The 21,086-nt window shown below is 35.1% G+C and overlaps 1 protein-coding gene across 6 annotated transcripts in view; it reads left to right on the forward strand.

The window, feature by feature from the left end:
- sec31b (SEC31 homolog B, COPII coat complex component) overlaps window positions 1–21,086 on the forward strand; it is a 127,391-nt gene that overhangs the window by 41,306 nt on the left and 64,999 nt on the right. For 5 of the 6 annotated variants that reach the window (XM_039772602.1, XM_039772569.1, XM_039772560.1 and 2 more), the window contains exons 5-13: window positions 380–475; window positions 7,138–7,278; window positions 9,462–9,604; window positions 9,846–9,945; window positions 10,051–10,212; window positions 13,326–13,478; window positions 13,564–13,797; window positions 14,053–14,127; window positions 14,409–14,501. In XM_039772602.1, the coding sequence (XP_039628536.1) occupies window positions 380–475; window positions 7,138–7,278; window positions 9,462–9,604; window positions 9,846–9,945; window positions 10,051–10,212; window positions 13,326–13,478; window positions 13,564–13,797; window positions 14,053–14,127; window positions 14,409–14,501 (1,197 nt within the window). The remainder of the gene's footprint in view (window positions 1–379; window positions 476–7,137; window positions 7,279–9,461; window positions 9,605–9,845; window positions 9,946–10,050; window positions 10,213–13,325; window positions 13,479–13,563; window positions 13,798–14,052; window positions 14,128–14,408; window positions 14,502–21,086) is intronic. The other variant, XM_039772596.1, reaches the window with a different exon arrangement.

Genomic DNA, 21,086 nt, shown 5'->3' on the forward strand with positions numbered 1-21,086 from the left:
TCATTGTAATAGTTTTTATTTATTGTTTTATTTAAGTATAATATATGTAAAGAGCTATGATACCATTATGTAAATAGGCACTTAAATAAAATCCTTGAGTTCCTTGTATTTCAGTCGGCAGTTACTAGTAGTAGTAGTTACTAGTAATCGCTTCATTTATTGTTAATCAAACTAACTGTTTCACAAACTTTTTATCCATTTTATTAATCCTGGATTATCAATTTATTGTTATTAATAATAAAAATCTTCATTTTTTTTTCTAATCTATTGTACCACAGTTCTGAATTAGCATAAGAAGTAGGAGATAAACAAACATTGAGGGAAAATTTGTGAATTAGCCAAGTTGTGTAAAATCAAATACATTTTTTTTTTTAAACAGAATAACCTTTTGGCTTCTGGAGCAAATGATTCTGAGATCTACATTTGGGATTTAAACAATTTCTGCAACCCAATGACACCTGGAGCAAAATCACAGGTGGATATACTTTGATTATATTTCCTCAAAAAAAAAAAAAGTTCCTACAACAGACTGTTTTCTTTTGTGTGTATTTCATCTGAATAAGAATAACTAGTAAGTAGTTATTACTTGGCTTGTAACAATACCAGTTTTCTAGAATGTAAAATACTGATAACAATATGTTATGTTCCATAACAATTTTGTCTTACCTGCTACGTAGTATTGTACATAATAAGTCTTTGAGAAAAGTCTATGAATTAGTCCAAATCTTCTGTTTTATGTAAGATTGTAGTTTCTCTTTGTATGCTTGCATATATTTTCAGTTTGAGGAGAAAAAAATTAATTTTCAATAATATATTTTAAAATTCAAATAACTTTTTAAGAAATTATTTTTCTCTGACTTCCAATGAATCTGTACTTGAGAGGCCGGTTCAGAAAATGGATGAGTGAATGGATAAGGAAATATGTCGGGTCAGATTATGTTAATTTTTGTTTAGCTTTTTTTGGATAAAGTAGTAGACAGACTTTATTTAGACACTGAGAATATAGACTAACCAATGTTGCAGATAATTGTAATTTGAACTGATAGCTCCCAACTGTTTTTATGCCTTTTGTGTTCTATTTTTTTGATTTAAGAATTGTGGCGGACGGTCGGGAACCATGCCTGGCCGGGATGCCCCTTTTTCACTAGATCCAGGGGAGTAGCCATGGGAGCCATGCTACGTCCCTCGGAAACCTTTGTTGGCAGCCCCCCTGGGTTGCGTTGGGCCAGCTTTCATGGAACACCGGAGCTCATCTTGGTTGGGCTCCGTGGCCTCCACCAGGGGGAGCTGCATAGAGCTGCACGGCTTAACAAGCCCGTCTGGGCGGGAGTGCAGCCAGAAGTAGGTCAACGAGCACCTGCAGCACTTCCGGGTGGGCTGTAAGAGGAGCCTGCAGCCACTAGTCAGGGTGCCAGAGTTGGGAGGAGGTGGACGAAGCTGCCCTGGGAGGAGTGGAAGAAGAGTGTGATTTGGGGTGATTTTTCTTTGCATTTTGGGACTGTGTTGTGCCTGTGGGGTTCATGGGGAAGACGTGCCCCACAGGTGAAGAAGAAAAATTTAATCTTTTTGTTTGTTTTGCCTGTGCCTCTGGTGTCAGTCTGTCTGGTCGGCACCAACCAAGCGCCTATCTCACAGAATACATTACTCTATTAAAGGGAATGTGTTTTAAAGATCTGGCTAAGCTATGCACAGCTATATTTCTTCTGTTTGGCTTATATACTTGGCCATCTCGATTTTCACATTTTGTCATTTTAAGGTGATGGGTTTTTCTTAAATTACTACAATATGACATAAAACAGTGAATTTCTAATGTGGCTCCTCTTGCCAGCTTTTCTGTTTTAACTAAGTTAAAGTTTGCTTGCTTACACTGATATTTTGCTGAAATATTTTTCTTTACAAATCATCCTATGCAAAATGAAAACAAGATTTTTAACATTTTCAACTTTACAACTTTTTGAAAAGTTTAATTTTATTTAGAGGTAATTTTGTTCCATTTGAAATATGTTATCTTAATTCAAACAGCCTGTAGCTTTTATTTATATTTTATTTCTTTTTTTGTATTTTAACTGTATTAGAACATTATATTTTAAAATACAAATATATATAAGAATATTCTGTAACATAATCTTTAATTGATGTTAATCTTTTAATAAAATGTCTAAACTTTTCCGATTCATGGCAAAAAGTCCTGCATTACTCAAAATATTAAGTTATAGCTGGAAAATGTTTACTAATTCTCTGTCTGTAACATGAAGATATATAATGTACATTTTTACATGAATAATAACATTTCTAAATTACATATTGCCTGATCCTATTTTAAAAATATAGTCTCATGCTCTGTTTCTTGCACAATGCTAAGATAGTGGCAGGAAACATGGTTCTGATGTCTGAGTGGCTGAAGTTTTTATTTCAACAGATCAGATAAATAGAAGGTAAATTATGTAGAGTAAATTAACCTTTTACTTATGCCATGTTTACTATCTAGATTATTATTAAAGACCCAAAAATGTGCACAAGGTGTAGATACGTGTATCCGTCACAAGATTAAAGTGCGCTGTATGCTGGGAAAACTTCACTTTTCCATTGAATTGGACAATCTATTCATTTACAGCAGTGGCATAGTTTTATACTGTTTTCTGCATTCATTTGAGCCCTGTAAAAAGCTGGCAGGAACTCCTCTTCCCTGGCCGGTCTATCCTTAGCAACCTTCTCCCAATATACCCAGCATCTCTCCTCTGCGCATGTCCAAACCAACGCAATCTCGCTTCTCTGACTTTGTCTCCCAACCGTCCAATTTGAGCTGACCCTCTAATGTACTCATTTCTAATCCTATCCATCCTCATCACACCCTCTACAACTCTTACCATCTTTAACTCTGCCACCTCCAGCTCTGTCTCCTGCTTTTTGGTCAGTGCCACCGTCCCCAACCCATATAACATAGCTGGTCTCACTATTGTCCTGTAGACCTTCCCTTTCACTCTTGCTGATACTCGTCTGTCACAAATTACTCTTGACACTCTTCTCCACCCATTCCACCCTGCCTGCACTCTTTTTCACCTCTCTTCCACAATCCCCATTACTCTGTACTGTTGATCCCAAATATTTAAACTCATCCACCTTTGCCAACTGTACTCCCTGCATCCTCACCATTCCACTGACCTCTCTCTCATTTACACACATGTATTCTGTCTGACCTGACCTTCATTCCTCTCCTCTCTAGAGCATATCTCCACCTCTCCAGGGTCTCCTCAACCCGCTCCCTACTATTGCTACAGACCACAATGTCATCAGCAAACATCATAGTCCACGGGGACCTCTGTCTAATTTTGTCTGTAAACCTGTCCATCACCATTGCAAATAAGAAAGGGCTCAGAGCCGATCCCTGATGTAATCCCACCTCCAACTTGAATGCATTTGTCGCTCCTACCGCAGACCTCACCACTGTCACACTTCCCTCGTACATATCCTGTACAACTCTTATGTACTTCTCTGCCACTTCCAACTTCCTCATACAATACCACAACTCTTTTTGAGGCACCCTATCATATGCTTTCTCCAGGTCCACAAAGACGCAATGCAACTCCTTCTGGCCTTCTCTTAACTTCTCCATCAACATCCTCAGAGCAAACATTGCATCTGTGGTGCTTTTTCTTGGCATGAAACCATACTGCTGCTCACTAATCATCACCTCACTTCTTAACCTAGCTTCCACTACTCTTTCCCATAACTTCATGCTGTGGCTCATCAATTTTATTCCCCTGTAGTTACTGCAGTCCTGCACATACCCCTTATTCTTAAATATCGCCACCAGTAAACTTCTCCACTCCTCAAGCATCCTCTCACTTTCCAATATTCCATTAAACAATGTGGTTAAAAACGCCACTGCCATCTCTACTAGTCACCTCCATGCTTCCATAGGTATGTCATCTGGACCAACGGCCTTTCCATTTTTCATCCTCTTCGTAGCTGTCCTTACTTCCTCCTTGCTAATTTGTTGCATTTCCTGATTCAATATCTCCTCATCATCCAATCTCTTCTCTCTCTCGTTCTCTTCATTCATCAGCCTCTCAAAGTACTCCTTTCATCTGCTCAACACACTCTCCTTGCTTGTGAGTACGTTTCCATCTTTAACCTTTATCACCCTAACCTGCTGCACATCTTTCCCAGCTTGGTCCCTCTGTCTAGCCAATCAGTACAGGTCCTTTTCTCCCTTCTTAGTGTCCAACCTCTCATACAACTCATAATACACCTTTTCTTTAGCCTTCGCCACCTCTCTCTTCACCTTGCACCCTATCTTCTTGTACTCTTGTCTGCTTTCTGCATCTCTCCGACTATCCCACTTCTTGTTTGCCATCCTCTTCCTCTGTATACTCTCCTGTATTTCCTCATTCCACCACCAGGTTTCCTTTTCCTACTTCCTTTTTCCAGATGTCATGCCAAACACCCTTTTTGCTGTCACCCTTGCTACATCTGCTGTAGTTTCCCAGCTGTCAGGTAACTTTTAAATGTATCCATTTAAAAATTAAATTTACATTACAATGAAGTGGGCAGAAAATGTAGGGGTCTGAATCCACTGTATGTCCCATACATTTGCTTTGATTTACTGTCAGGACTCATAAGTGGAAAATAAATTGAGCTAGTGCAAGGGGACAGTATAATCTCGCCTCTCTCTCATTAAAATATTTCTTTATATTGAAATAGGGACCCTTGAGTATGGAGCTGTTGTAGATTGTTATAGTTACGGTTTTTAAGTCAAATAAATAATGTTTAGAAAGTGATATAGCTGGCTGACATCAGAGGAGTAAGGAAAGGACTTGTCCCTCATAGATGACAAATGTGAATTAGTGCAAACAAGCACAATTATTTTTATAGCTCTGTTCTGCATTTTGTGTATAGAAAGATATTGCAGTGAATTTATTATTTAAAGAATTGTTAAATAATTTTGCTAGAGGGTAGGAATGTCAGCTGTAACCAACTGTGCGATAGCTGTTCTCCCTAGTTCTTATTTATTGAATTTTCTGTTAGAAATGCCTTCTGCATGTTGGTAGTCTTTGGATTTTTTTTATTAGTCAGCATGGAAAATGCAAGCAATCAACAATCACGTCAGCCTCTGTTTAGCTGAATGATAATACTGGTAGATATATCTGAGATCGGCAGATATCTGCCATGAACTGTCTAAAGGAACAAATAACTTCACTTTTGAGTTTTTTTTATTTACTAAATCATAATTTTAACTTTCCAGGCTATAATAAAGCACATTTTCAAGATGATAATGACACAATCTCTTATAGTCATGCATTAAATAGTTAAAAAAAAAACAAAAAAAAACATTTAAGTATCTTTTAATCATGGGCCATTGTTAATTATTTTAGATTTGTAGGGACAGTTCCTAGATTACATTTACTTGCTGTGAAGCATTCGGGAAGAGACTGATCTATGTGGTTAGTTGCAGTAGATATTTGGACATCTACTTAACAAATGTAATACTACCCAAGTTGTAATACAAAGTGGCAGATGCATTACACAGATATATTGTCTCATGAATGAACACAAAGTAAAAATAGATTGGCTATTATATTCCAAGAATGAGATGCATCATAGTTTACCCCATTTGTGATGCAGAAAATCCCTTATTACATAGCTCCAGCTGAAAGACATCAGAGTAGATTACGCTGCATTTTGATCCCCAGTGTGCTGTCTATGTTATAAAGATAAAATTTAACGATAACAACAGATTCAAGATTTTCCAAGTTCTCTTTTAGGACAACATTATCGCCAAAACAAAAAACAAATTTCCACAAATGTTGACAGAATTTTGTCTTAGTCTATTTTATGTTATTTTGTTCATTATTGATTGCATTGGTCAGAGAAAAAAAAATACTAGGTGTTAGAAGGACAGTAAGGGCATTTGTATACAGTAATGATTCTGGTAAACACATAAGGTCATCAGACAGATGTTCATCTCATTGGCAGAATGGGTGCAGAGTATAGTGTTATACAGATCCTTTTTTTCCCCACATGAACCTCTGATTTCATAAAGCTATGCACTAAACGTTAAGTACTTACTATGTGAGGGAAAAGTGAGTGCATATAAACCCCATGCAGTTAATATACATTCCCACATATGTTCCATTAACTAACACATGCACTGCAGAGATATTGTTCATCTTCCACATATTGGTGACACACTATAGTGTAGACATACCACAGTCTCACTTTGCATTGTCAGTATTGACTGCACAAACAAAGAAAGGAATTCTTTATACTAGGTAAAGTGATAAACAGATCCATTGTTTATTGTGTGCTGTCATGATAGATACTATAGGTTTATGCACCAATAAGAAAATGTCCTACTTGTTGGATCAACCTTATGCTCACTTAGTTGACGTCCTGGAAGAGATAGTATCAAGATAAGGGAATTGTACGTTATATAGTAGATGACTGCAAGAGAGCATAAGAATACTGAACTATAAACATGTTTGTGTTAAGGATCTCCAGTCAGCTATCTGAAAACTTATCTTTGTTTGTATTAGCTAAACCTTTCCTGTTATTTTACTCTGTGGTGTTTTTTCTATAAATCAAAGTCATCCTAATATTTTTACTTTGGATTATTCCTGTATCAGCCATATGATGAAGACCGTTTTTTTCCGCAAATTGGTAAAACTGGAGTTACATCAATCTTCAGATTAGAATGAACATTAATAGATAATTCCCCAGAGCTGGATGATATTTTTCCTGCTATGTTTCAGGGGGAAGTTGAAATAAAAATAAAAGTACTGAAGAAAAATTAAGGTTGATGTCTTTTTTTAATATTATGTTTTAGCAGCTTTGTATCAAATCTTTGCAGGATTAGAGAATATGAACTTCCCATTTAAGCAATAGTCTCAATTTGTCACTTTGCCATTTGCCTGGTTAGTTAATTTTTCCACTGTATGGTTTTTCTACTACCCTTCTGCATTGATCATTGTTTCAGTTCTTCATATATGGTGATGTACATCCCTTTCTAATTCAATATACTATGAAAGCAAAATGCAGAAAATATGTTAAATAAATAAAATAGTTATGTATGCCTGTGTTGTTAAATTTCATATTATATTACTGTAAAAATAACATTTTTGTGTATCTTTATACTAGCCTTATGAAGATGTCAGTGTTGTTGCCTGGAACAGGCAGGTGCAGCACATCTTGGCATCAGCCCATCCTAGTGGTAAGGCTGTTGTTTGGGACCTCAGAAAAAATGAACCAATAATTAAAATCAGTGACCACAGCAACAAAGTAAGTGGCTGAACTGAAGTTTCAAATTAACATTTTTTTAAGTAATTATCAATAAAGTTTGTGTCATGTACAAAAATCTGTAGCAAATTAAATATGCGCATAAAATGTGGCATGTGCAAAAATTTGGGTCCAGTTGAAATAAGTCCAGTTATTGCAAAGTATTGGGAATCTAATGGGGGTTTATTTTGTGCAGGAATGCTGTTAAGAGGAGTTCTTGTTGGTTTGTCAGCTGGACTATTTTTTCCTGGTGGCTGGATTTTCTGTTGGCATGATGTATGTTTCATTTAACCCTGAGTTAATTGAACTCTGTATTATTAGTTCATGTTTATCAGTCCTTTTGTTTCCAAATGGACTGATTTTTCCACTAAAAAATATTTCTTGTACCATAGTTTCATGTCCTTTTTTTATTCAAGAGTTAATGCATCTCTCTGAAACTATTCACCTAAATCTGAAATATTTATTAATGTTAATCTTGCCTCATTATGTATGTTTGAGTTCCAGGTTTGTATTTGCAAGTAAAGTGTTATGTGTATTGTCACTAATAACAATTCACTAAATCAGAATGTTTTAATACAGAATTAATTTATCGAATAACTGATTTTATGTACTTGGCAAGGGCTTGTCATCTAAAACAGTGATAGAAAAAAAAAATTCTTCATAGTACATAGCAGAAGCATTAAACAAATTACAGTTGTTGAGCAAAGTGTCTTTGTGATCATCCAATTTCTTTGAATAATTAGGTGATAAGATACATTTCCAAAGTTATTTTTTATACATTTGCTTAATGACAAAAGTACAGTAGTTATATTTACTGTATATAGAACAAATGCCTAAATCAGCCACCTATTTAAAAAATGTTTATGTACCAGGCACCTAGACCTTACTAACTGCAGTTGTTGAATTGGAAATAACGGCTTCCTCTTTAACTCTTGAACACTATTTTACTGATTCTTGAATCAATATATTTTTTATCAATAATATTTATAGGGATAAACAAACACAACTGAGTTTGCTTCACCGTGAGTTTGGCAGAAGCACTGAAGTGTTCAGGAACTTCACAAAACTATATATACGGTATACTATATTGCACTCACAGAGTTCCAGCTTTGGGTCACACATTAGACATGCCACGAAGCGACCACATAGGACTGGCTCATTCAATTGTTTAAAGTCAGGGCTCTGGGCATAGCTCTAATGTCTTCTTTGTTTTCAATCTATCAGTGCAAGTACTTTGCACATTTTTCTTCCATTAAGAAGTTAGAAATTCCTTGTAAACTGTAATCCACCCTTATCCACATTATTATTATTTCACAGGACCTCGTTTCGACTGGAGGAGGGAGATAAGGAGGGTTTCTTTAAGTCTTGTTTTAACTTACAAGGGCAGAACGAGGCTAGTTATACATGCAAATCAGCCATGTGGTGCTGACAAGAATCAGTGTCATTGTGGCAGTAGTCATCATAATCTCATTATTGTCAGCTATTGTACCCTTCAAAAAAATATATTGCAAGTCCCATGTGGGTTCAAATCTAGCTGGATAGGGTTGTGACATCATGCATGCCTAAAGCAGATCAGGCAGGTATCATACCATAAGCATGCGTGAAAGTTTGTGCATAACTGATACAGCTCTATGATGTCATGCTGGCCTCACCAAGCATCATGGTGGTTCTTGTCTAAGCTGCCTGCATAGTGAATATCCAGTAATGCTTTGGCGAATTTTACTGATCAATGCAAAATATTTGTTTGTTGTATATTCAGGTGTCCTTTACTTTTTAAGTAATTGTTTGTTACAATATATAAAGATTTAAAACACTGGGAAAGAAAACAAATCATTACTTTTAAGAAAAACAAAAACACAATTTATTCAAATATCAGTACAGCATGGAGAACAGTCAGACTGCGGTCTGATCATTAGGAATGTATATTTGATGCTTGCGTTACATCTTAAATTTAAACGTTTTGTTATTTTGGCTAAATCAAAGTATCCTGAATATATGAAAGCAGTAATTATAATGAGGTATTGTTCAGAAGAATTTATATAATAAATATTTTAGAAAAAATATTACTTCATAGTGTTAAATCAAGCCCAATACCTTAAGTTCCTGGTGAAATTTGCATTTATTATATATTTAGTTTTGTATTATTTCTTTGTAAGTCGTAAAAAGTGTAAAATTGCACATTGTAGATGCATTGTTCAGGAATGTTATGGCACCCTGAAGTTGCAACACAATTGGTCTTAGCATCTGAAGATGATCGGTTGCCAGTTATTCAGATATGGGATCTGAGATTTGCCACTTCACCTCTCAAAGTGTTGGAAAACCACACTAGGTAATAAAACATTTTTATTAAGCTTAAATGGCATAATTTTCCTTCTTTTAGGTAAAACTAGAAGTAGTTTCATCAGTATGTATCTCTGAAAAAGGCTTCAGTTTGAAAGGGGTATATAAACATTGATTGATTAAATGAGCATAAATTATTGTTATTCAATAAATATTTTTCCTATTTAATTTTACTTGCGGCATTAATATGTTTGCATTTTATAATTTTTTTTTTGGCTGTTTTTTTGAAGGGGAATCCTTTCTATTTCTTGGAGCAATGCTGATCCAGAATTACTCCTAAGCAGTGCAAAAGACAACAGAATATTATGTTGGAATCCAAACACAGGAGAGGTTAGATAACTAATCATTTATGGATTTCAATATGAGATGTGTAATATCTAATTTATACATAACTGTCTTACTTTTATTCTCATCAAAGTATGTATATATTAACAGGTTATTTATGAGCTTCCAACAAGTAGCCAGTGGTGTTTTGATGTCCAGTGGTGTCCTAGGAATCCTGCCATTCTTTCTGCTGCTTCATTTGATGGTCGGATCAGCATTTATTCTGTAATGGGTGGCTGTCTTATGGCCCAAGAACAAAGCAGTTCAGATAAGGTGTCTGTAATAATGTTTCTGTTTATTCCTAATTTGATCAATTTCAATTGTAACATTATTTAATGTAGTATAATTATGAATTTCATTATTGTAATAATCATTTTAGCAATGTTGAACTTATACAGTGTTAAAATCCTTTCTGTGTTTTGCTCATTTCAATATTAGTTTTGGCTAGTTTATGAAGAGGCCATTTAATATTTTATTTATCATAAGTACTGCCAACTGACCTATCTTTTTTTTTTTGTATAGTTTCTTTTCCAGTAGCAGTTATAATTGCATGTAATAGAGACAAGTAAAAAAGAAAGAAAAAAAAATGCTGACAGCAAATGAACTTGGAGACTGAAGAAAGCAAAAGACACCGCTTTGTTTTGAAATCATTTTTTGTGGAAGAAGGATTACAAGAGATTACTGAATGCATACATACCATGGCAAATGTTCGTATGTTTAGTTCTAAGGCTAAAAAGTAGGCGTGAGAGATGTTTTCGAGCAGAATATAGCTATAGCCTCTAATTTACCCTCAGATATGAATTTGTACAGTGGGCCAGTTTACTAAGACATCAGTGTCTTGTAGCGTAATAGGTTGTGAGTACATTCATTTTTTAACTATTAGCCTTTAAAGTTAAAATTGCTGCATGTAATTTGAAAATACCTATATGCTAGAGTATAATGTAAATGATGGAGAACAAGCACATAGTAAAAATATGCAAAATAAGCTACTACTACTACTACTACTACAGATTTATAGTGTTCCATATGAAAATAAGACTTAATCATATGATACCACTCCAATTTGATGTTTCCTTAAAAGTATACTCTCAGTCATTGATCAGTAAGTGAGAGATTTCCAAAGCAGCAGTGAACATGGGAGGATAAAGCTTAACTGCTTTTAAAACCAGTTAATTCAGCTTAATGTCATATATAACCTTCCCTGACAGTCCATTCAGCTCCTAACCCACTTCCATTACATGGGCAAATTGGAGCATATGGTTTACCCTGAACAAGATACCAATCTATGATGGAGAAAACTTATCCATAAACCCTTACTCACTTTTACTGAATCAGTTAAATTAACTTGCATATATTGGAGTACATTTTGTAAACCCTTGATGCTATAGTGAGGATATGTGCACTCTACAGTGATGATGACCAGTCCCGTAGTCAAACCCTGCAGTATCAGGACAGTGCACCGTGATAGATATTTGATTAATTGATAATGTAAAATCTGAATGTTTCTATTTTATATTCAAGCCTCAGCTATTTTCCTAGTACATAACAGGTTATGCTTCATTACAACCAAAAACAATCAGCATCTGTCATTTTAAACACTCATTAATTTATTCTGTATCCTGAATGAAAAAGGGTTTGTTGTTTTTAAACTAATTCACAGTCACAATTTTTTTGAACATTTAGTTGTTTTGATGGTGTGACAGCTAATGTAATTTATGTTGTGCACTATGATATGGTAATGACATACAGTACCCAATAAAAAGTACATTATGAGCAAAAGGCATATTGGCTCTCCAGTCTCGGGAGTTTTGTGTTTTTTATTTTTCCTCTTCTAAACTTTGTTCAGTTTTGTAAATTCTACAGTTTATCTTAAACTAGTCGTCACCCAGCTTTGACTGGGAATTTTTTTAAAGTCTGTGGGCCTAAGTTATGATGCCATTGGTTACTTAGATGTATCAGAAGTAGTGTGTAATTCAGTACTTTTCTGTGTACAATACTTGTGTTTTTCTTTGTACTGGGGCTAATATTATTAGTTCACTTAAGCTACTGTTGAGCATGCTACACACAGTCCTTGGTGGTGTTTGTGTGAAAGAGATTGCACCAGATCTCCCTGTTAAAGTGGTATTCAGTAATGTTATAAAGGTGATTTAAAGTTGAGCCATTTAAACTGCTAAAAATCTTGACTCTTCTTTAGCATCTAAGCCTAAAATTAGTACAGTAGATATGAATAAATACTGTATATACCAACCAAAAAAAACAAACGTTACTAATTACTTTAACTCACTCAAAAGCACTGTCTTGTTCACTTCTTATCACATTCTAAAGAACAGTATTTCCATCAGTATAAAACAAGTCATGCTTCATTCTTTTCAGTGCATGATGGAAATTGTAGTCCCCACTTCGGTATTTGCACAAGGTTCTACATAAGATGGTGTTGGGGTGGGTTATATATATTAAATACCTTTCCTACTGGTTCAGTTGAGTGAAATTGACTGTACTCACAACAAACACGTATTCTTTGTACTTTGCCTAGCGTAGTTCCTTTTACTTTGCTTTTATAGATGGCTTTTATTTGCATATACCAGCACACCCCCTTTCTCTGTGTGATTGCTGCCATGCTGTGGCGATAAGCGGGACATGGTGTTTTAGAATTTCCCACTTGCTACAGCATTAATAACAACAAATATAAAAAGTGTCATTTTTTTTTTAATTCAATGCCAGAAAATTTATATCAAATTTATTAAGGCTTTTTTTGAAATTTTGGTGTGTTTAGTTTTTCTATTGATGTGGTGTGGGTAGGGGCGGCATTGGTTACCCCTTAAATACCTACTGCCCTTGATGTTCCATCCTGCCAGATTTCAGCTTTTTAGCTAAACAGGACATAGTGTTGTTGATAAGATAGTCAGTCAACATTTAATTGTATTTATATAAATTATTAATATTACAAATTTGAAAATGTTGTAAAATAGATCAGCTGTACACTTGCATCGAAAATACAAACACTTTAATTTGCTACCTTTATATCTAATCTATACATTTTTGTTTGCTAGATAGACATCATAAGACAGTTAATTTTGCATTTTTAACATACAACTATTTAATTATTATTTAAATTATTTATGAATTATGGTCTAAATTAGTTAATTTAATGTATACATTAAATAAATAAATTTCAATATTCTTATGGAAGCTTTTGTTTATTCTTAAACTTAAAATTCTTAAACAGTGAAATGTTGGTTCCAATACTTAAAATTATTACTTTCAGCATACAGTATTAGTTTAATTTTTTTTTTTTGGTTTTTCTCCTGTTGCATTCTTATATTGTCTGTACCAAGTGATGTTTTTGTTAAAAATATATATATATATATATATATTTTTTTTTTCAGATTTCTTCATCTTTTAGTACAACAGATCACCTTGGAACTGGCCTCTCTCTGCCACCATTACAGATTCCACAGAAGGTGACACATTCAACAGTTATCCCACCATTGAAGAAACCTCCAAAATGGATTAGAAGGCCAGTTGGAGCTGTTTTTGCTGTATGTTTGTTACTTGGAACAATAAAGTTAGTAGGGCATTATTAATACTTTTTCTAAGATGTATTTTTATACTGTGTTGTTTCAGTTTGGTGGGAAGCTGATAACCTTTGAAAATCCTAAAGTTTTACAGCACCAGCAGGCCCAGACTTCTGTTCCACATCATGTGTGCATTAGCCAGATCACAACAGAAACTGAGTTTCTTCAACAAGCCAGTGACTTGCAAACTGCACTTCGTACTGGCAGCTTCTCAAGTTTTTGCCAAGGCAAGATTCATAGTGCAACAACCGATTCCGAACAAAGCGTTTGGAGTTTCCTAAAGGTAGAAACACAAAAATTATTTAAATATAATGACCCCTTGTTAAAAGCAAAAAATTAAGCATAATTGAGATACTTTGTTTCCATGCAAATCTTCTTTCAGATAAAATATGTATTTTTGTTTATATGTGGACTAAGTAAGAGACACAATTTTGATTTTAATAGGAATTTACCATATACAGAAAGTTTTTAATTGGACAAAACTTTTCAAACCTAATGTTATGTAGACAATTCTTTTTTTTTTCCTTTCTTAAAATAGGTCAATTTTGAAGATAATCCTAGAACTAAATTCTTGAAGCTTTTAGGCTACAGCAGAGAAGAACTTGATAAAAAGGTGAATAGTTTTAATCAACATTATTTGATTTTTAACAGTTTAAATATATATATATATATATATATATATATATATATATATATATATATATATATATATATATATATATATATATATATATATAGTATGAAATAGGGAAAATCTGAAAATCTTCTTAATAATTTTTGGGATATTTAAGTTCCTTAAAACATGTTCAATTAACATTCCATTTTAAAACTGATGCAATTTAAAAAGGAAAATGTTTATTCAAGAGAAAAATAAACTGTGTTTTTTTTCTTGAGATTTCAATGTGTTTAGGAAAATCTTTGCATCTAACTAGTCATGGAATTGATGCGAATGACTTGGCTGAAAAGATCCAGGTTTTATCTGCCCAGGTATGTAATTTTTATGAGTTGCTAAATTTAGCTTATTTTTGTGTTTTCCTTTCTCCACCAATAATTCATATAAAGCACTAACTTAAAAAGTTTTAATTATTAAATTTCCAGCTGTTTCTTTTATTAGAAAACAAAAATACATTTTTAATTTATCCAAGTAATTAATAAAAATAAACCTGCATAACTGAGTAAGATTAAAGTACAGTCCATAAGAGTTCAGGGTGGTCCAGATTTCATTATGCAGATCCAGATCGTCTGGATGACTTTGATTTATGCGGGGACAATTCCAGTTCGGCACGAAGAAAATTGCATAATTAGATCTGGACCACCCTATATTAATATTTACAAAGAGAAGCTTGCAGTATTCCAAAATAGGTGTAGTGGTACTGACTTTCAGATGACAAAAGAGCTTTTAATCATGTTGACATTTGGCAAGTATAATCTGCACAGCATCAGCAAACTGAAGCAAATTTTCAGAAACTGGAAATCTTGTGGTTGTGCTGCGCTCCCTCAGATCTCTCTATTATAAAAAAAAAAAAAGAAACTTGCAATGAGGCTTTTTCCCGGGGATGAGACGTGATCTTTTGAAGAGAGACAGAGACACTTTCACTTGCCGCGAGACAGACAAGTCCTGTCATACTTGCAACCTTCCAAAGCAAGTCCGGTGATACGCATGCAGAGCAGGTTAGAGATAATGGAAGTAGGAAAATTCGAAAGTCTCAAAAAATAAGAGTAAAGATTGCATTACCGCAAACAAACTGAAAATATTACTCTGGAATAACGGAACAGCCAAAAGAGAGATTCAGGTGCTGTACAAGCTTTTAAACATTCAAAGCGATGCACAAAATGCAGATCATGTGGCACACAGCAGCAGCAGCAGCAAGCCAGCAGCTGCTCGAGCAAAGAGGAGGTAAAAAAAACACCTGTTACTTGTTTCCCAATGTATCCCCGTTTAAGAGGAGTTTTGGAGGAGCAGCCACGTCTCCTTGAGGAACGTTCAGCCACCCTCTAAAACAATGGCGCCTACCACTGGCAATGGGGGGGAAGGGGTAGGCAAGCAAATTACAGATCACACGTGGCGGCAGCAGCACGCAAGCAGCTGCTCAAACAAAGAGGAGTTAAGCCAAAAAAAAAAAAGTATTTGTTTCTCATTGTATCACCGTTTAAGAGGGGTTTCGGAGAAGTAGCCGCTGGCGTGGTGGGGTGGAGGGTTTGGCGAGTGAAGCGAGCAGGGAACGATTCCCCGTAGTACTTACTAAAAAATAAAAAATGCAGGTGCAGTTGGAACAGGTATGTTTTCAAACAAAAAGTGTTGTTGATTATTGTTGATCTGAAGTTCTTATAGTGTACAAGTACTGTTAGGTGCATACAGCACTATGTCAGCTGCTGGTTGTGTGCCATCAATATAAAGTCATTGTAAGAGAATGCAACACCAGGTTTTAGGAGCCATATGAGTACGGCAGTGAGGCGAATTACACTCGCCATCACAATTTTCAGTAAGAAGCTTTTTGCGGCTGTCAAGGAAATTAATGCATTACTCAGAAGGTGAGGCCAAAAACCTTCCAGTCGTCAATATTCTTGTACAGAAAATAACTGCTAAATACACCAAATATACCAATATATATTAACAAATATGCAGAGATTTTAGAAATGGTTGTGTGCTAAATGCACTTCTCTTATGCATCATACATTGAAGAGAACATCTTTTTTAAAATAATACTGCGTTTAATCATAGCTTATCCTTTTGGACAACTTTGCATTGCTTCTTCTGCAGCAATATGTGGCTATCAGCATTTTACTGTGGTAATTTTCAGCTATGATTTTTATCATTTATGCTGTATTATTTTAAAAACCCTGCTAGTTTAAAAAATTAGCTTACTTCCATGTGTATGCAGGTAACTCTACCAAATATATAATAATACTGATCCTGCTGCGTGCTGATTTTATATGCTGGCTGAATGCATACGCAGTTAACCATGCAGCCAAAAAAACAAACCTTAAAGGAGCCCTTCCTGTCCCGCTCCCTGTGTCAGAAAACACTTAGGAACCTGTGAAATAATAATTATAACACAAGATTAACTATTTACTTGGCATTTCCATCTTCTGGATGGAAGAAAAAACTATGAAACATCTGTACAGATAGAACAGAAAGAAAAAGGATATGCCAGGTGCATGGACAGTCCCTCACCATGTGGCTAATGCTGGCTGAAGTGCAACTTCAAACAATGCAGTATGCCGTAGCCAGTCAATGTCAGGAAGATTCAAATTCTATATTTTTGCACTTCTTCTTGCATTGTTTGTTGCTTAAGGAGTGGTGATGCAGTGGTTAGCACTGTTACCTCACAGCTCATGTCACATTTTTGTCCACAGTAATCTTTCCAGCATAGTTGGCAGACATTTCCCTAGCCCACTGCACCATTATAATCCACTAGAAACTAGTTATTTTCCTCCATCCCCATTGACTTTAGTGTATTTCACCAAGTTTGCCAACATTCCCAAACATTTCCAGAATGTCTCTGGAATGTATCTGAACTCACGGTGAAGCAAACTCCGCAGGGTTTGCTCCCCATTAGTACTCATCCACCTTGAAAAAGTAAGAGTAGAAGTTATATAATTTTTTTAAACAGTTTACATTTAAAAGTACTTTTATAATCATATAATCATTAATTATATAATATATAATAATTATAATAATTAATTCCCTGTATAATTACTTAAGTGGAGCAACAAAAGTAAATTTTGTTACTTTACACTACTGCTTTTAATACTATGCCTTCAAAATTTAAAGTACAGTACTTACTCTATTCTATTAGTAGTCATTTTGTCATTTATTTTGAATTTTAGAATACTGGTTTATGGCATTTCAAGACTATATAGATATATAGCCAGGATTCTCATACTTTTGAAATGTTAACCTTGAAAAATTGGTTCAAAAGGAGAGATGATAGTGCTCTTTGGTCCTCATCAGACTATGTTTTGGTGTGCTGTGGAAAGTTTGCAATGCAGTGTCATGCAGTAAAGAAGATAATAAATACCTTCAGACTTATGGTCATCATTCAGTTCTAGAAAAGAGTGGATTGCTCTCTGCATGTCTTGAAAATAGGTGACGTAACAACATCTTTAGAAACATTCTACTCCACGCTGATGTAAAGTGGGAATCACTGCAAGTCCTCAGATGACTGACTGAACAGCAAAGTCATTATGTCTCCTTTTATATATTAAAAAAATATTATTGCTTCTGTGATGGTGACTCTCAAGGGTATTATAGTTTTGCCTTTTAATATTAGTTTTTATTTCTGTATTTTTTTTTTTCTGATCTTGGAAATTCAGTTTAATTTTCACAATGTATGTTTAGTTTTAATTTAGTTTTTATTTCGCAAAGACTGTTTTTTTCTGTTTTTATATATATATTATATATATATATATATATATATATATATATATATATATATATATATATATATATATATATTGTGACAGATTAGGGTTTTCTCGCACCCTTGTACCCTCAGACACCAGATGAAAAGTCCAGTTATTATTTATTATTATAATAATGTGCACAAAGCACACTCCACAATACTCAATTAACAATACAATTCTCAAATAAACCAATCCTCCACTTTCAGACGCTTAGCCACCCTGCCTCCCAACTCAGCTCGTCCGTCTGGGATTTCCCACAGTCCTTTATACTCCTTGACCCGGAAGCGTTTCACCCTCTCTGTCCATGTGACCTGGAACACTTCCGGGACAGATAAAAATCCTTCTTTTCTTCACCCAGGAAGCACATCGTTCCCTTTGTCCACGTGACTATGACGTACTTCCTGGGCGTAAGGCAAATAGTCTCTGGGCCTCCATGCAGTGACTCCTGGCGGCCCCCATGATATCCAGCAGGGCTGTGCATTAAAAGTTCATAGTCCAGAATTCCCTGCTGGCATTCGGGGCACCTCTATGCTGAAAGGAAGGCTCCATCTGGTGGCCTGGGGGTATTGGCCGGGATGAACAGCTGGCCATGTACCACAATATATATATATATACTAGCAAAATACCAGCTTGCATGAGAAGTAGTGTTAAAGAAGCAATGAAAAAGAAAAGGAAACAGTTTGAAAATAACGTAACATGATTGTCAATGTAATTGTTTTGTCACTGTTGTGAGCGATGAGTGTTGTTGTCATATATATATATATATTTACACACACACATAAACATAAATATATATATATATATATATATATATATATATATATATATATATATATCTATACATATACACATATATACATATATATATCTACATATATACACATACATATACACACACACATAAATACATACACACATACATACATACACACACAAATACATATATATATACATACATACACACACATATATAAACATATATATACATATACATACATATCTACATATATACACACACAGCTATTTCGTATCAGTGCAATACGCTGCTTGTTAAAACGGATAACTCCGCTCTTACGTGCAAGTCTGCGTGGATATTATGAACTATCGTATTTGTTCAAGTTCTATTTAAATTTTAAATAGAAGGAATTTTTATTTAGTCGACAGAAATATCTTTGGTAGGAATGGTAAAACAGACAGGAATATTATTCGTGAATAAATCAACTCAAACCTTAAACAACTTATAATATTTTGCTCTCCATAAAAATTTATCCTGTCTAAATTATACAAGTTAGAAATAAAGTAAACGTTAAAAGAACAAACATTCACATTTCTTTACTCTTATGTAATTTTATATAAAAATAAACTTAGATTTTAAATATCCCAAAAGATTTTGCTCTCCATAAAAATATATCCTGTCAAAATTATACAAATTCAAATATGAACATGCTGCATAACAAAACCTGAAATATAAATAAAATGTGCTCCTTTCAGCAATAACAAATCAAATCATTCAGTTGTCTTTGCTCATATGTCATTTTAGAGCTGGGCGCCTGGCATCTTTTTGGCCACAGGTTCGTTTATGTTTGGTGTGAGGTTCTGTGTTGTGGAGATTCTCAGGATGGATTGCAGGTGCTCATCAGTGAGGCGACTCCTGTGTGCTGTTTTGTTAGTCTTTATCACTGAGAAGAGCTTCTCACACAGATATGTGCTACCAAACATGCACAAGGTTCGAGCCGCATGTAGACGGACTTTTTTTGTTCTTCAAAGTCACCAAAGCGCCGTGCGCTCAGTTTATCAGCAAAGTGCGTATTTGGGAACACCGTAGTGACGACTTGGTTTAACATTACTTGGCAACAGGGAAAGTGGGGCAAATTGCACTGGTGCATTTGTGTCTCCCATAAAAGCAGCTTCACTTGAAATCACTTTGTGATTGTGCACGGTTAAAACGTCCGCTGAAGTGTCAGATTCTTATTTAATTATGCTGCTTTCTGTATCTTCTGCATTGCATTCAGGTTAACCTGATGTTTTGTCTCATAGTGCCGTCTTAGATTAAATTCTGTAATTACAGCCACATTAGCTCCACAAATGAGACACACGGGTTCAGTAAACATATACTCAGCCTCCCATCGGTTTTAAAGGCTCTATTTTCAGAATCAACTTTTCTCTTCAGCATCGTGTGAGCTAGCTTCGCAATAACTTGCAGCATCATAAGGTAGACTTGATTAACGCGGTAAGTGTTCGGCAAGGCAGCTGAAGCGCTGCATTATGGGATCTGTAGTTTATTGTGTTACCAGCGCTTCATATACCGGGCTTTAATAACAATAATACAGTATATAAAATGATCTGCGGGCGGATATAATTACGCCGGGCGGATGTGGCCCGCTGCCCTTGAGTTTGACACATATGGACTAAATAGAACTTGAAAAGATATATTTTTCAAATGTGATCGCGCAATTCAGATAGAGTTGGCGCACTACAGCCTGCATGCCTCAATAAGTCATCCTCCCTCACTCTTACTTTTTACCGTTCATCTAATGAATACACTGAGTATGGCTTTACCAAAACAATCATTGATGGCGAATAAAGTATCCATTATTCGAGTATGTAGATCGGGTTATATATATATACCGCGTATCGCAGCGGAGAAGTAGTGTGTTAAAAAGCTATGAAAAAGAAAAGGGAACATTTTAAAAATACCGTAACATGACTGTCAATATACAGTATTTGTTTTGTGAGTGTTACTGAGTGTTGCTGTCATCAAGGATTTGATTATCATTATTTCTTTCAATCAGGTTCGTATTTGTAGGATGTGTTGTGTTCAAGTTACATTCCGTGTTTGTCAATCGTTGTAAAGATGACAGGTTTCATTCATCGATTCGTTTCTTACTGCATCAATAAACAGCTCGTCTTCTTCTTTATCTGAGACCTGACACACTGCATGCACGGGTTTTTTTACACTGTCTTCCTTTAGCGGGACATTGACTTTTCCAACGTGTGCTTTGTTTTGGATTTATGAATATGCTTGTATGTATCAGCGCTTCATATTTTTGCTGCCTTTTCAATTGTGTAATTCGGTTTTGTTCAGCTCTTTGGAACTGTTGCTTTTTATCTGTGCACTGCGTCAGTTCACGTGAGCCGCTCGGTGTACATGCATGAAGGTTCCCA

This window comes from Polypterus senegalus, chromosome 1, assembly GCF_016835505.1.
Source record: "Polypterus senegalus isolate Bchr_013 chromosome 1, ASM1683550v1, whole genome shotgun sequence".
NCBI lineage: Eukaryota > Metazoa > Chordata > Cladistia > Polypteriformes > Polypteridae > Polypterus > Polypterus senegalus.